General features: G+C 43.4%; 1 protein-coding gene across 7 annotated transcripts in view; it reads right to left on the reverse strand.

Annotated features, from left to right (window-relative positions):
* Fars2 (phenylalanyl-tRNA synthetase 2, mitochondrial) overlaps positions 1 to 17,888 on the reverse strand; it is a 413,321-nt gene that overhangs the window by 72,797 nt on the left and 322,636 nt on the right. Inside the window, exon 8 of one of the 7 annotated variants that reach the window (XM_034510760.2) lies at positions 11,753 to 12,233. The exons of the other annotated variants lie outside the window; for them this stretch is intronic. Within the exon in view, the coding sequence (XP_034366651.1) occupies positions 12,143 to 12,233 (91 nt within the window). The 3' untranslated portion in view covers positions 11,753 to 12,142. Of the gene's footprint in view, positions 1 to 11,752; positions 12,234 to 17,888 lie in introns of those variants that run through there. 7 annotated transcript variants of the gene reach the window in all.

Consider the following 17,888-nt stretch of genomic DNA (forward strand, 5'->3'; position numbering starts at 1 on the left):
AATTTCCACATCACTGTTCAGAGTAGAAACTTCATCAGGGCAGAAAACTGGAGTTAAGGGCTGTCTCACAGGAGCCATGGATGAGTGCTGCTTCTTCCTGGCTAGATCCTTCTGCTTATAAGACCCAGAAACATCAGTGTCTATAGCCCTCTCTTAAGGGAGGTCATTTCTCAGTGGAGGTTCCCTTCTCTCCAATGACTATGGTTTGCATCAAGTAGACATGAAATTAGCCACTGCACTCACAGACTTAATGATCATAGGCAGAGTTGTTCCCTCCTCATTTACATGATACTTAGCCAAGACTACTTGGGCCTTCTGAAAGGTATAAGAAGCCCTAGAGTGACAAGAGACAAAAATGGTACCCAAACAAGCAGTCCTTATCCTTCACAACAAACTCAAGGCATAGCATGAACCATCAAAGTGTAACTTCTTGGATGTACAGCGGGTGTCTCTGAGAGTTACTGAGGCCTGTGGGATCCACGGAATGTATAGCATGACAGTCATATAAAGACAGGCACAAGATCTGATAAAGCATTTGCTTTGATTTACAAATTCTATTTATCTCTTGTTAATCATCCTTGTCTTATTTAAGATTTAGATTATTATTATTATTTAAGATTTAGAATATTTAAAAATGTTTTAAATGAAAAAGTAACATTTTGTGAAATTGAGAACATTATTAGATGTGCAGGCAATTTAAATATACATCTAGCTATGAACTTGAGAGCAATAATCATCTCTCGGATGTTCCAGGTATGCCCAGACTCTGGAATCCTCACACAGAATCACACTTACTCAAGTCTGTCTATATTTGACTGGAGGAATGAGCAAACACCAGGGCAATCCCGGAGCAAGGAAGGAGAAATTGAAGTCAGAGGGTAGGGGCTAAAATTTAAGGTGGGCTACAAGATTTTCTTTTTCTAAATCAGAACAAAAGAATAAACCAAGCCTAATTAAGTCCAAGAGCATTTAATAAATAATTAAATAAAATGAAATATTTGTATTAAGAAATATGACTTAGTATAGTTTTTAAAGTATTCCAAGGCGTTGATACTCTTCCCTATAAAATCCTATTGCAATGATTTATGTATTGTCACAAGGCAAGGGGCACATACTACCTTAATATGACACTGTAAATGTCCCTATGGCTAGCTTACTGTCTGTAATAGTCTTATTAAAGTGTTATGGTGAATTAAAGCAGATCTCAAACTAGGATACCGGAGGCATGTGCAATGAAATATATTGTTAGTGTCATGATTTAAAAATGGAAGATTAAATAAATCTGAACTTTTGAATGTACATCCAGCCCAATAGGACTACTGTATACAGCAAGTACAAAATGCAACTTTTAGGCACTAGAAGGCTAGTACCTAATCTGAGACTATAAGAGAGAAAGAATCAAAATAATAAAATAAAAACTAAAAAAGTTCTCTTGCAAGCTTCAAGGTAGCATGTTGAACTAAGCCTGTCATAAGCCGGAGTCAGGTTGAGTTGGTGGTTACTTTATTAGATTTTATATGAGTCTAACCAGGTTTAGTATCATCTGGCTTTATTTTAATTCATATTTTTAAATGCCATTTCACCCAATAAGGTGAAATTTCCCATAGGTGAGAGGAAAAGCATAACTCTCATCAGAAGTACATTGTGGCATCAGTTATGACCAAGACACACAGTGCCTAGAGAAGGAGACTAGGAAAAACACTTCTTATGACATTAAAAAAAAAAAAAAAAAAAAAAAACCAAACCATGTCCTACTCCACTGGTGCTAAGCAATGAAGGCATGATGGGAAGAACACAGCATTTATAGCTTACTTACGGATGGGTTCTGGCTCACTTTACCGTCTTCTCTGAACGCTTTACTTTGTTTTGGTGCTGAGCAGCCCTCCCAGTCATTGACACTGTGCTACTCTTGATGGTTCCCAACTCGGTCTTTCCGCACGAAATGTGATAGGAGAAGCTTGGAAGACTGTTCTATCTATCTATCCATTTCTTTTTCTCTATTTTATGCATGAGTGTTTTGCCTACATGTATATATGGGCACCGCACATGTGCAGTACTCAGTGAGGCTGGAAAGGGCTATCATTGTCTCAGGGCCTGGATCGACAGTAGTTGTGGCTGTGAGCAGCCATGTGGCCGCTGGGAGAGTAAACATAGGTCTTTTGCAAGAGCAGCAAGTACTCAACCACTGAGCCCACTATCTAGCACATCAGGGGATCACTAGCTCAAGTGCTTACACTTGCTCTATGACCAGTCCTAATCTAGTGGGGCTCTTTTTGATGCTCTACTTGGTAGGCATGGAAGAGTAAGGCACATGCTCAGGACTAAGCAGTCACTGTAGACCATGCTGCCTTCAGAATGTGAATATGCTGGCATGCATGGCTTTTTACACTACAACTATTCTTGTAGATCATCACTGAAAAGGAGCCTATCATATTATGCCTTTCTTCTTCAACTCTCTGTGCTGACAGAACATGAACTATAACCTCCTGTGTGGTTTTATTTAATCTGTCTCACTATCCATTTTCTGACCTATCTTGTCTGGCAGTCCAGTCCTATATAGTTTATTCTACCATCTCATCTAGTAGGTAAGCCTTAAATACAAGTTCCTATCTATCTATCTATCTATCTATCTATCTATCTATCTATCTATCTATCCATCCATCCATCCCTTTCATCCATCCACATCCGTCTTTCATCTAACTATAAGTGTCATGCATTTTATTGATCGAGTAGTAAAAATATATGCAAGCTTATAAAATATCTTCTAAAAATAAAAATGTGTACTGATGATTTACGCTGTGGACAGGTCCTGCAATCCTCACTTCTTTTCCCTTTAAGAATGCAGACAGTGAGACTTGTTTTCTTTTTTCTTGTGCTGTGGATTGAGTCCAGGGCCTTGTGTACACTGGGTAGGGAAGTACTTTACCTTGGAATCAAACTCCCAGTCCTCAAAGACTTTAAAGCTTGTCCTTTAATTCCCCCAACTATTTGGAAATCTGATGTGAAAATCACTAAGCATCAGAAATAGAAACAGAGAAGTGGCTTTAGCTTCGCTGTGCTGAACCAGACGTGGGTCCTTTCCTTGCTCCTGCTGGTGTCAAAATTTCCAAGTGCATAATGAAGGGACTAGACCAGACAATAGCTTTTAAAAAATCCCCAATACAAAATACCACAGTTCCAAATATGGAAAAGCTTCATAATGCTGGCAAAAATAGTTCTTCCTGAATAACTGAGCAATACTGATCCCATGTAGGCTATAATCATTCCTATGTGAGAAGACAAAAGCCATTTCATATACATTCTCCCCACCAAGAATGTGAGCCTAGGCAAGTGAAATCAGGTATTCACAGAACTGTAAGTGAAAAAAAATCCTGAGTGACCATGAACATTTGCTAATGTAAAAGACAAGCAGCTCTCTGACTGCCAGGACACAAGAACCTCCTGCTCCAAGACCATTTCTTTCCAACAGATCCACCCACTCCTAGTGTCCAGCCACCAGTGTCTTTTAAGTTCTGGTCAACTGAACTAACACCTGAGCCTGCCTGCCTGCTTTCCTTCCTACCTTCCCCCCTCCCCCATCTGTCTGTCTCCCTTCCCTCATTCCCCGATTTCTAAAAAGAATGCACTGAATGAAAAGTCATTTTAAATTAAAAAGAGGAAATGGAGGATATATCTTCAGTGTCACTGGTTTTAAAGTCAGTGTTTGAATACAACACATACATAAATCTTTGGCAGACTTGCTCTTGGTTTCAGCTTAGTGTTCTGCTTAGTGTTTAGTTGGGTTGAAAAACTATATAATAATTCACATGGTTGATTTAAAGTTAAATAAACAACAAAACTTAAGAAGACCATTGTCCACACATCCCAGGATGAGCTGTCTAATTTTAGTTTCCTGGGATGATACATACCTCACATATACTATGTATCTTTATCTCAAATTAATCCCATACTCCAGAAAAATCCATTTGTAGAGAGACTCAGGAGATTGTGGTGTTGGTGTGCCATGTGTGTAGGCCTGTGTACTAAATTGCCAGTTGGGACATCTGCACATTGTCTGTAAGTCTGTGTTCATCACAGATTAAAAAGCCTCACCGACACAGGAGTGAAGCAGCTTAATTTCTTGGAAAGTCCCCATGTTTCTTCTTTCTGCCCATCATTTCCCCAGAACTGGCATAAATTCAAACAGCAAAAGTTTAGCTGAATTCTGAATGTGTCAGAGAAAATTCTTTGCTGTTCAAGTTCCATTTAGAAAATAAAACAACTACAACTGTGTCTTTGCTAACACAGATCACTTCTTGTGTCCCCTGACACCTGCACCATAGTGCACAGGCCCAAACTTGTGCCTTGTCACTGAAGTCCCCTAGAAGGAGCTGAAACTGTCTTAACTGAGAGCTGCTTTTGACAGAGACAGGGAAGCAGAGTCTGTAGGCATGTCAGCTCATTTCAGTTTCAAATGGATCCCTCAAATATGTGCCAGCAAGATCAGATGTGCTTCTGTGCTCATGATGTGGAACTGGAATCTGGAAATGGACACAGGACCTGCATTTGGATTAGTTTCTCTCATACTCTTTTTGGATTATTCAGCCATTTGCCCCTCAATGCATATTATCACAGTTCTAGGACACAGGGGAGATGCACAGTGGGGACTTGACTCCAAGCTGTAGAGGTAGATCCACCATAGTGATAGGCTTTATGTATCTTGTTATGTTATTAATTCACATGTTTTTCTGATAAATGGCTAAAAATACTGTGTCACAGTGGGAGCTACTAGACGCACACATTAATTGCAGTGGCCCATTTTGCTCCATTATAATCATTACTCAAAGATATAATTGCCAAAATATAGTGCCTCCAAATTCTGGTGTGATATATATATATATATATATATATATATATATATATATATATATATGTGTGTGTGTGTGTGTGTGTGTGTGTGTGTGTGTGTGTGTGTGTGTGTGTGTGTGTTAGTAGTGGCAACCAGTCCTAGCTTCTATCACAGCTACTGATTCTGACAGGTTCAGTTGCAGTCCAGCCCTGGGTCACACTGAGCCATTTGACTCAGCTACAGGTCAGCTCTACAGCAGCGGCTCTCACTCAACCTTCCTAAGCTGTAATCCTTTAGGGCAGTTCCTCATGCTGTGGTGAATCACAGCCATAGAATTATTTCATTGCTACTTCATAACTGTAATTTTGATATTCATATGATTATAAATTTAAATATCTGACATGCATGATATCTGCAACCCCCAAAGGGATTGTAACCCACAAGATGAGAATCATTGCTCTACATGATATTTTAAGGGTAGGTAGCTGCAGGGAGATGGGGTAGTGGTGGACAAAAAACTATTTCTCGCCCTGAACTTTAAGGCTCAATTAAATCTCTGCACTGAAACCAGTTATATTCCTGAAGTTACATTACCCACAGTGTCTAGCATGCATACTGCACTTGCTATCAAGGTTGAAAACTACTTCTGTGGCCAAACTGGGCAAAACAGTTTTCAGAAGAGCCTGGGTCATAAGGTTTAGAATTAGAACCCTCTGCTATGGTAAGCTATGTCATGTCAGGGCTGAACATACGGGCTGTGTCCAGGCACTGTACCGTGGAACAGCTGTCTCAGCTGGAAACTCTGGGTTGCCTCTGGATACCCAGGCTTCAGTGAAGGGGACATTTCGATTTGCTGTGGATTTTATGGATTCTACACTCCCCTCTTATTCCTTTTGTCTTCTTGTGAATGGTGATAAAAAGCTGTTCTAAAGAGTGTGCACTGTGAGGGCAAATGTTGCTCCTTTCACAGCTGGTTCAGAATAACCCCTTTCTGAGATGGAAGGCTTAGAAGAACTAACACCCAAATGGGCCCTACCATATTGAAAGGAAGGGGGCATGGAGGGAGGGAGCCCATGATCTGCTGAGAATGTGCCCACATCACTGACTTTGGCCATTATGGTTCCTCTGGTGATGATTGAGTGAAACAGAAGAAAGAATGAAGCAGAATTTCAACCTGAAGCTGAGAGCCCTCTCCCTGGACCATACGAACCCAACACCTCAGTGGATTACTGGCTCACCACTTTCAGCAACAGATGCATCTGACTGGGTCAGAAAGGATGGAGACTGAGTGGGAGGAAGGCTTGCCTGTGCCATGTTCTGCAAGTTGGGCCGTGGAGCCTCATTTTCCTTTCTGAGAACTCACAGCACTGAATTTTTCTCCTCCTTAGTTGCTGGCCAGCAACAGGCCTTAAATTAGTTCAATTTAACTATAATAAACACATGGCAAATGAATTATATTTAACCCTAGCATCCACCCCGGGCTTGTCTTCAGACAGAATAATTTTAGCTTATGCTACCCTAAGTCCCTAACTATGGCAGAGAGTAATTACCCAAGAATTTACCATAATGAGTTCACTGACACTCATTATTTATTATAGTGTGGGGACACTCCAATCATTATAGTTAGGCATAGACTGCAGACTTCTCAATATAGAGACTTGGATGAGAATTAAGGGGACACTGAAAATAAAACTGTTCTAAGTACTTGTGAATCCAGCTAAGACTCATGTGAAGAGTCCCAGCTGAGCCTTGGAATGAGAAGAGAGCAGGGACTGCTAAAAGCATGGGTGGTGGAAATCCAATGCCAAGCTTCTGGATAGGACGAACTGAATGGAAACACAGGGTGTGTGTTAAGGAAGAAAAGAGGGGACTGCAGTGAAGTCCCAGCTCTTAAGAGCATGGGCCGCTCTCCCAGAGAACATGGCTTTGATTCCCACTCAGACCCATGCTGCTGTTCATGGCTGTCTGTCCCCTGTTCCAAGGGATCTGATGTCTTCTTCTGGCCTACTAAGGCATCAGGAACATCTGTGGTGCACAGACATGCATGCAGACAAAATACTTTTACACAAAATAATAAAATACATCTAAAAACATATTTTGAAAAGAAAAAAACAATAAGCAGGCTTTCACAGCTGTGGCTGATACTGAGGACTTACGTATGCTTAGCTGCATCAAAAGCAGGGCTTGACTCAGGAGCCATTGGCTAGCAGTGTCTGCTTTTGAAGCACCTACAAGTACTGGCAACTTGTACAACAGGCTACTTCTGATAAATATTATGATATTCTACTTCAGATTATTTTAGCATATATTCCCATTAAAATTAAAAAAATTATTTTCCCCTGTTACTGAAAAATAGATTACTCTCTTACATAATACACCCTCATTACATTTTCCCTCCCTCTACTCCTCCCAGTTCCTGCCCACCTCTGCTTTTACCTAGATCCATTTCCTCTCTGTTTCTTATTAGAAAAGAACAGACTCTGAAGAGATAGTAACAAAACAAAACAAAATAAAATAAGATAAAGTAAAACCCATCACATCGAAGTTGGACAAGGCAACCCAACAGAAGAAAAAGAACTTAAAAAAGCACAAGAATCAGAGACCTACTCATTCACACACTCAGGAGGCCCGATACGAAACTGAAAGGTACAATATATATGTAGAAGATCTGGTGTAGACCCATGCAGGCCCTGTGCTTGCTGCTCCAGTCTCTGTGAGTTCTTATGAGCATTGCTCAGTTTATTTAGAGGGACCTTGTTTTCATGGCATTTATCGAGTCATCTTTTACATATTCTTGCATATCAGTTGTGTGCCACATATAGTAAGCATAAGGACTTAGATGAGGCATTGCTCTGTTCTCTGGAGTCTACAACTTTAGTTGGGACACAGCCCTGTAATAAGTGATTTCCCAAAGCATAATATCTGCATTGGCTAGTGGGATACACTGCCGGTTGCATATAAAGTAATTGGCTGTGACTGATTTATATTGAGTGGAACAACCTAAATATCACTTGGCCAGTGATCAAACTACCTATGGCCAATCTAGGCCACTGAATGCCTCTTGTGTACTAATGTATAATACCTAACCTTGGGTACATATATCATTCATCTGTTGTGTTTGATTTTCACAATTTTATACTCTGTCTCACTCCACTGGGGATTTCAAGTGGCTAACAAAAGTATGTAATAAAATGCTTGATGATGAGCAAAGAGTTAACTTAAGAGAATGTTTCTGGCACTTTACTGGAGCCAACTCGCTTCTGCACTTTTCTTTCTCATCCCTTTCATAGGTCATGAGCCACATGACCAATGTCATGTGGCTATGTGTAAAGCCATCTGAAATGGTACACTTAGAAATGGCTCTTCAAGGCAGTTCAGTCTCTTTTCCTTTATTCACCTGGCATAAGACCTAGGCTTGGTGCTCTTGTGGCTGATGAGGTGATGTCCAACAGGTATTTTCTTTCAACAGACTCAATTCTTAGGCATTCATAGATGCTGGGTGTTAAGTTCTTGAGTGGTATATACAGTACTATGTTGTCAGCCTTGAATATAATGTGTGGGGGTCAACATTAGTAGTGCTGAGACCAGGAAGAAAAGCAATACAAACCGTAAACCTCAAAGACTGACAAAGAATCAGCAGGGTCTCTCCCTAGCCAGATACAGGGAAAAGGTTAAGTGCAAAATGCTTAATATTAACTTTAACAATATGATGAAGACAGCTAAATTCTCTTACATTGAACTCTTACAAATTTTTTCATAGCAGGCTTTACAGAGGCTTTCAGGACTATGGTGGACAAGATGGTGACCATGTTTATTACTGTGCCTGTAGTAACCAACTGGCTTTTTTGTATAAGATTTGTTGATGGAAGCCAAGGTGCATAATGTTCAAGGACCCTCAGTGAAGTCCATGTTACCAAAGGTCACATTACTACAGCTAGCTTGATGTTAATAAATGACTTGTAATCCCAGCACTCTCCTGTCTTTTAAGGCTGAAGATTAAATTTCTGCTTGTATTTGCAGCAATACTGGACGGTATCTTATTAGATTAGAACCTCTTAGAACATTACGTAGAATTACCATCATTACCACTGAAAACTCTTGAAGCCCCAAGATGTTGTGCAGCCTGTTAAAGCTTATACATCTATGAAAACAAAAGCCAGGAGTATACTTAGAGATGCCTTCAAAGCCATCCATTTGGGCCTTGGATGTCCCCAAATGAAGAAAAACAAGAAGGGATCTATCTGAATGAAGCCATGAAAACCACATAGTAAATGTCAATGGCTTGAGCTAATAAATCTCAGTGATCCCTCTTACTCATGTGTATTTAGTTGTTTAAATTGACAATGGGCCAGCCCCTTCTGTGACATGTCCGTCTCTACAATACCAAAATTGTTCTGGGTATCCACCAAGCTTCCAATGGGCATGAAACAGTACAGTTTCATTTATGTTCCATTCAATCCTACAAGAGTGAAAACAAATTAAATATTTGTTTATGGGGTTGCTTAGAAAATGCATATGAAACAGAAGACAAAGCTTGCATTATGAAAGCAAGTTATCACCGTTTAGAAGTGAAACTCAGCACAACAGGAGCTTCCAAAGCTCAGTCCATCCCTAGGGGGAAAAGGTAAATTTACACATCTCTCATCTGTTTTCTGAGCTATTTACTGTCAGAGTGCAGAGACTTCTGAAGGGGCTGGGCAGAGGAACAGTAAGGAAAAGCGCTCTGATGGTGGGCATTAAAGGAATTCAAGCTGCCAAACATCACATGGGAGAGTGTGGAAATCCCCCGCAGCTCAGGAAACCCCCACAACAGACATACTCCATAGCAATACTACAAAGCTTTCCTCATGCTCCATGAGTCTGTAAGTAGCAGCCAAAATATCTTCAGAGAAAATGGCTTCTGTCTTCCCCAACCTGGTAATATTACAGTACATTTTTACCCTATACATACTGCCGAAGACAAGGGTGGTGGTGTCCCCACCTGAGGATGACTGATTTGGACTGACTGTTCTAGGGGATTGTCTTGCTCTGATATTTTGTTATTCTGTGAATTTTAGCTGCTGGCTCTATATCTGATATTTTATAGGATTTTCTTTTCTTAGTGTCAAATGACACTTCTTTTTCATTTTAAAGTTGATTTTGTTAGATATGATCTTAATCTTACTCTATTCACTTTGTCTCTCTGAAGTGCACATGCCTGGTCCACATAAACCCAACATGTCTAAGGAATGAGCTGCTCATGGTCCTTGCAGCTGGTCAATTTCCTGTCACTTCAAGTATTGTTCAGGGGTTGGAGAGATGGCTCAGCAGTTAAGTACACTGACTGCTCTTCCAGAGGATCTAAGTCCAATTCCCAGCAACGACATAGTGGCTTACAACCATATCTAATGGGATCTGCTGCCCTCTACTGGTGTGTCTGAAGATGGGTGCAGTGTAATTATATATTAAAAAGCATTGTCCAGGAGAGAAGTCAATCCTGACCCTGTGCAACCAAGCCGCTTACTTTGGTCAAGTGAATTCATGGGGGCATTTAGGTGGTGCCTTTTCAACTCACAGTACACTTGGGGAGGTGCAGTGATCCTGTATGAGGAAGTATTTACTCAGTTCCATTCTCTGCTCTGTGTAAACTGTGAAGCACACACGCAAAGGAAGACGGATGACTTACTTGTGCCCCTTTTTAAGTTAGGGAGCAAGTTTACAAGGTTTAGGGAGTTACCAAATTCTTTTTACCACCCATTATCCCTAATTCAAACCATTGTACACAGGAGGACCCCAGAGTGTTTTAGGTTTAGTTGAATACAATCAAGCAAATTCATAGCCTTTTAAATAAGTACAGCACTCTTGAGGGAGTCCATGGATCTGCCATTCCCTCTTCCTGACTCTACCATGGAGCACTGTCATTTCCTCATATGGGACTTCATCAACACCAATGCCTCTAGCACCCTTCTCCAAAATTCAAAGGACATAACTACACCAGTATCTAATGTTGAAAAAGAGAAGACTCCCTAGAGAGGGGATACAGAAAGCTCCCACCTGCAGGCTACTGCCTGACTTTTCATTTACTCCTTCTGAGTTCTGTCAGAGCATTTTATAAAGAAAAAAAAGAAAGAAAGAAAGAAAGGAAGGAAGCAAGGAATGAAAGAAGGCAGGCAGGCAATACTTTAAGTTAAACCTCAGAGAGAATACTTAAAAGAATGACAAAAACACATATTCATTACTTTTCTGAGTAGCTTCATGAACTTTCTCTTCTGGCTTGCTAACATGCACTGTGGTTCTGGCTCAGGTTTCCTAGTGAGGAGAAAATGAATTCAGCGGGCTGTCTTCTGAGGATCAGTCAAGCACCTCAGCCGTACATACCCAGGTCTCTGCAGCTCTGTATCTCCTGTCAAAGCCCTCAGGGATATGTGGACTGAAACTCTGAGAAACCAAGCGGTATCACAGCGTCTGTATTGACCCTGTTAGCATTTGCGCAGTGCACACCACAGTGAGGTGGACCACAGTGAGATGGACACAGTGAGATGGACATAGTGAGATGGACACAGTGGGGTGGACACAGTGACATGGACCACAGTGAGATGGACACAGTGAGATGGACACAGTGAGGTGGACACAGTGAGATGGACACAGTGACATGGACACAGTGACATAGACACAGTGATGTGGACACAGTGAGATGGACACAGTGAGATGGACACAATGAGATGATAGCTCAGGAGCCTCTAAGTACCCCAAGCGCTTCATCTTCCCAACTGCCCTTCTGAGCTGAGGCACGATGATGGTACTGAAAGGGGAATGTGAGGGAAGCCATAAGCATCCTACCCAGCTGAGAACTGGGTGGGCATCCTCAGGACAATAGCCATGACTTTGCTTATGTGTCAAGAGTTCCTGCTTTCTCATAAAGAACTTCCTAAGTTTTCTCCAAAGTCGAAAGAAACCTTTTGTAATTTTATTCTTCTGGTCCTGGGAGCCTCCAGCATACTCCTCTCCCATCATGTATTATCCCTTTAAACATACCAACAAATGCTTCACAATGTAAGAAGCAAAACAGGAAATAACACATGACAGAACTCACAGAAAACAAACAAGAGAAACCAGTGCGATATGACATCCTTTCTTGGTGCAGGTGTCCTGAGCCGCCACAGAGCAGACCCACGCAGACCTGCAGGGACCTGCCTCACATCCCTCATGCATACTGATTCAGTGCCTGTCCTGAAGAAGCTCTCCTGCTGGTGCCCACAGTGCAAAGATGACTGAGGTGAGGGTTCCATCTGATGACTGAGAATCCAGCGCAATCCACTGTCCACTCACTCAGACTTAGTCAAGGCTTCTAGGCCACTCTGTGCTGCTGAGATGCTCTGATGAATCGACAGGCAGATTCAGCACTGAGACCGAAATCTGCATGGAACTGTTGGAACAAGAGAGAATGTCCATGTTTCCAGGTCTGGGGATGTAAAGGAAGCCCTTGCTTCTGACCTGCCCCTGGCCCCTAGGGTAGCCTTGGCTGCTAGGAGAATATTTCCTCTATGGGAGGGAGGAAAGGGTCCATTGGATTATCAGCCAATCAGACAGTTTCTGATTCAACTAGCTTTCTGTTTTTCCTATGTAAGTGATTTCCATTTTCAACATAAAATTAGCATAAGCATGAAAAGTATTCCAGAGAACTTAGAGTGAACTGACATAGGAGACATCAAGTTTTCTGTTTTTAAAATGAACAAAACAAAACAAAACAAAAAAAAACCCCTCCTTTTCTTTGAAACTCCACAGTTGCCACTTAATCTGTGCTTCTCAGTGAAGCTGCCAACATAGGAGCTATGCTGAGGAAGGACAAAGAGGGGGACAGGCGGAGAAGAGTGGAGAAGGGATGAAGGGGCAAGGGCAATGGGGTGAAGTAGGAAGACTAAAAGGAAAGGAGGGGCTAGGGCAGAGGAGGAGGGGCCAGGGGAGGAAGGAGCTGAGGAGGATGGATGGGGAGGGGTGAGGGCGGAGGAGGAGGGGCCAGGGGAGGAAGGAGCTGAGGAGGATGGATGGGGAGGGGTGAGGGTGGAGGAGGAGGGGCCAGGGGAGGAAGGAGCTGAGGAGGATGGATGGGGAGGGGTGAGGGCAGAGGAGGAGGGGTCAGTGGAGGAAGGAGCTGAGGAGGATGGATGGGGAGGGGTGAGGGCAGAGGAGGAGGGGTCAGTGGAGGAAGGAGCTGAGGAGGATGGATGGGGAGGGGTGAGGGTGGAGGAGGAGGGGCCAGGGGAGGAAGGAGCTGAGGAGGATGGATGGGGAGGGGTGAGGAGGCAGAGGAGTGCTAGAGAGGAGTGAAGAATGGGTACAAAGGAGGAGGGTTGGAGGGAGGCTAAAGGCAGAGTAGGCCTGAGGGAAGAAGGGAGAGATGGGGTGGAGGAGGAAGGAAGGAAGAGTGGGTGATACACGGGGAGGGTGAGAGGAAGAAGGAATGGACAAAGGAGAAGGGGAAGCCAGTGGGGATAAAAGAGGAAGCGATGAGGGAAGGTAAAGACTAAAGAGGAGGCTGCAGAGCAGAGCTAGAGGGAAGGGGTGGCAAGCAGAGGAAGAAGGTAGAGGGGAGGAGGGTTAGGCACAAGAGGGAGGCTAAGGGGAGGAGGGAAGCTGGACTCACAGGGACTGAGTGGAGTTGCCAAAGAGGGAGGGAGCTCAGAGGGCAGGGAAGGATGAGGGCACAGGATAGGAACTATGGGCGGTGACAGGGTCATGTGCAAGGGACAGTGAAGTACCCACTGACATCACATGGTGGGTGCAGTCTATCCTTTGCCTCCCAAGCAAACAGGTGCAAACACTAGCTCTGGAGAAACAGGTGTGCTGGTGGCCTGCTCCAGCTCGGCTCTATGTCTGCCTTTGGCTCTCCTGAAATCATTTCAAAGATGTCTTGATTGCTCTTTTGCCAGGATTTCTCATCTCTCCTGTCACTAGGAAAAGGGCTCTGGGTTGGGAGGAGTGACAGGTTTGCCCTTACCTGCACCAGCTTCTGTGTCTTTACAGGCTTTCCCACAGCCCTCCTCTCGGCTATTTCAAGCTCTCCAGTTCTTCCCACCCTTTCTTCAGTGGATTGCTTTTGCTTTCAGGGGAAAATATTCCCCAAGTTATCACTGATAAAAGAGTCTATGGAAGGCTGGCTTTGAGATGGCTGGGAGGTAGGGCCTGTCCAGGGCCAGTGTTAGGCCCTTTCAATTAAGGAAAAGCAGGGTAGCTTTGAACAATGCCACATTCCCATGTTAAAGACTTCCACCCCAAACACAAACACGCTATAATAAGAACAAAATTCAAACATTTTACTCCATTGTTAGATGGTTTAAAGGGCTAAAACACAAGTACTTGTACCAGTGCCAAGCTGGCTAAAAGTGCTCCCAGCATCAAAGGGATGTGTATGTCTGTGTGTGTGTGTGTGTGTGTGTGTGTGTGTGTGAGAGAGAGAGAGAGAGAGAGAGAGAGAGAGAGAGAGAGAGAGAGAGAGAGAGACAGAGAGAGAGAAGCAAAGGAATAAACACTGGTTGCTACATAGTTGGTAGATAGTTGGTAGATAATACACAAGTTGCCGTACACTATAAACTCTTACTGTTAACTCTAAACAGAAATTATGAAAAACAAAGTCCAAAGTACTTAACTTTCAGAGCATAACAAAACCAAGGAGTATCCTAAATGAAATAGTGGAGAAGCATCAGGAACAACAGTGGGAGCCTGGGAAGCCCCAGTGCTGTACGGATCTGGGCTGATACACAGAGAAGAGGTTGATGTGCTCACTGTGTTTCAGGTGCTATTCTATGAGCTCCATGGGAATTAACTCATCTGATCTTATGGTCACCAGGTGAGAAGACAAGTACTCGGTGTATTTTACAGAGAAGAAAACTGGACTACAGTGACATTATACATTGTCTAGCCACTGCCTGGCCCAACATCCAAGCCTTGAACATATGACTGGAAGGTCTTTCCTCTGACCAATGCATGCATTAATTGTTTTTCACACAAGGGCTTTAAACGTGACCCCTCGGCATCACTTTCTTAAATATGAAACTCTGACAATCAAAGGAAAATTACATTTATAACACCTGAGTGAAATACACACTCCTGCTCCTGTGTTAGTCAAAAACCAGCTGAGCGGTGTGGGAAAGCAATGCCTCCTTCCAGGGCAGGGTAGTGACTTCCACATGCCTGGCAACTGCAGCTTTGGAAGGGGACACAGTGGGTGGTCACCTCCATAATTCAGTTTGGATGGAAGGGACACACAGCACCGGGATGTTAGAATAGTCTTTATCTCCTGAACTGCTGTCACTCACATTCTGCAGTGGTGAATGAACCAAACACCCAAACAGCAAGAAAGGTGCTCTAGGCAAATGTGCAGGAAGGGCAGGGAAAGAAGAGAGGGAAGGCCCAGTGCAGAACAACAGCTGCCAAAGATGTACACTACGTAAAACCACGCAGTAGAAATAGGTGGACAATCCATGGCAAGAGATCAGGAAAACTTAGAGTGGCCTAGAGCCATGTCAAAGGTGAGTCCAGTGAGGAGGTGTCACAGCAATGCCCCGAGGGGTCTGTGCCAGAGCCATGTCAAAGGTGAGTCCAGTGAGGAGGTGTCACAGTAATGCCCCGAGGGGTCTGTGCCAGAGCCACGTCAAAGGTGAGTCCAGTAAGGAGGTGTCACAGTAATGCCCCGAGGGGTCTGTGCTAGAAGAGATGGAAGGGCAGATGGGAGCATCCACCTAAGCGGGCTTGCACTCTATGTTATTTCTCTGTTCACCCCACTTTTCCACGTGCTCCCCAACCATCTCAAATATTTTCCAGTGCCTCCAGCCTCTCCCTGTTATTTTTGGAAAGAGTCCTGCAGGTACTTCAGAGAAAAAACCAAGCTACCAGGGGAGCTCTATCACCGTGCAGTGGCTCAACTGAGAGCCCTACAGCTTTGGTCTGACCTCTCCCCAGTGCTGGATGGAAAGGTGTCCTGCTGTCTCAGGAGTACTGCTCCAAGGTGGGCCTCTCTTCTTGGGCTCTCAGAGTCAACCACTTCTACTTTTCCAGACTTTTCTTCTTGATTGCCTACACAGGCAAGCTAACGTCTTTCTTCTTCTTCTTCTTCTTCTTCTTCTTCTTCTTCTTCTTCTTCTTCTTCTTCTTCTTCTTCTTCTTCTTCTTCTTCTTCTTCTTCTTCTTCTTCTTCTTCTTCTTCTCTCTCTCTCTCTCTCCCTCTCCCTCTGTAAAATAACACTTCTTTGATCTGCCCATTAACCCCAACTATGAGCTTGTCTCCCTCCTTTCTCAAATTCACCATATGATCTCTATTTGCTCTAGCCCCTCTTTCTCAACCCACTCAGCTTTTCTCTGTCCTCTAAAAACAACTCTTTCCTCACTATAACTACCAAAGACCCTCATGTTGCTAAGATTGATGGCTGGCTGTCTGTCATTTCAGTTTCTTGATAGTTTTTTGACATGTTGGCTACTCTCACCATCTTTTAAAAATATTTATGTAACACACACACACACACACACACACACACACACACACACACACACACCTTCAGGTATGTCGCATGCCTGGAGGCATCAGAACTTGTTATAGACACTTGTGAACTGCTGTGTGGGTCCTGGGGATTGAACTTAGGACCTATGGAAGAACAGTTGGTGCTCTAACCACTGCGCAACCTCTCCAGCCCATACTCTTACCCTGTTAAGTCTACTTGTCCCTTACACAGCTGACATGTTTTCATACAGCAGCTCATGTGCTCCATTCAGGTTCATTACCCTCCGTGGCCTCTAAATGCTCAGGTTCAAGACTCACACATGACCCCTCGTTCTTCTCACGCCATACTTTCCAGGCTACCTTCTCTATTCTATGTCTTCAGGTGCAACAGACATGTTCCAAATAGGACTGCTTACCAATTTATATGCAACCTCCCTCATGGTCCGCTGATTCCACATTGCCTACGTAGCATGCTGTCTTAGGATCTATGGACCTGTAGCCCTCCCCCTGGTCCTCCAGCATCACTTTTGAAAACCAGAGCTGACCATGTCACATCTAGATATAGTCTAAGTGTGCCTCAAGGGGCCATGAGTTAAAGAGTCAGTTGCTAGTCTGTGGAGCTGTCTTTAGTCTCTTTGGGACTTTGGTCTCTTCCTCTCTTTGTGTCCCACGAGGTGAGCACTTCTGCCAAGTGCTTTTCCTGTGGTGGTATATTGCCTCAACATGGAGGAGACAACAATGGAGACAAGTGATCAGGGACCAGAAGTTCTGACACCATGAGTCAAAACAAAGCTTTCTTCTGTGTAAGTTTGTTATTTCAATTGTTTTTAAACAATGACAGAAAACTAACACACATATCCTTTGCTTTTAACCTGTCAGGGGACTCTTTACCTGGATGAAGTCAAAGATCTTTGTCTGCCTCTCCAGCCTCATCACCATGCTCCCATTTCCTCTGGCTCCAGTTAGCCTTCACTCTGAGCTGCTGGTGCATCAGGTTTCTCTCAAGCATGTCACCTTGCTTCTTAGCTGCCTGCCCTTCTCTTCCCCACCTCAAAGCACCACAGACAGCACTACTTGGGTGTTCTTTTACATTCGTGGCTATTGTTTGATCAAATTTAGTTTCATGTGCTGGTATGGACTCTGGGCTCTTGGAGAACATCAACCATGTCTGTTTTTCTTTCTGTACTATCTTCATTCAGTATCTGGTACCCAGCACCCACTGAGATGAATGAACAAAGGACCCAATGAATGAAGTGAGCAGCTGACTGTAAGCTATGGAGCACAGGACCAGAGACCAGCCTTTCGTCATGCTTCATCCACACTGTCCTCCAGCAGGACTTTTTCAGAAGCTACACACTTGAGACACACTCTCCATTTTCTATGGGTAGCAGTGTATGTGTATCGCGTGTACAGTAGTGTACACCCGAGACTGACTAATCCCCTTTAAAATGTAAATGCTTTGGGGAAGGCACAGTGGAAGCTTAACTCTAACACAGGAAGTATCTGTGGAGACCCCAGGAGAATTTGGCAGGAATGAAACTGTGCCTTCCATGTATCTTTGCCATATTTATATTATAGATCTTTTAA

The sequence above is a fragment of the Arvicanthis niloticus genome, chromosome 8, assembly GCF_011762505.2.
Source record: "Arvicanthis niloticus isolate mArvNil1 chromosome 8, mArvNil1.pat.X, whole genome shotgun sequence".
NCBI lineage: Eukaryota > Metazoa > Chordata > Mammalia > Rodentia > Muridae > Arvicanthis > Arvicanthis niloticus.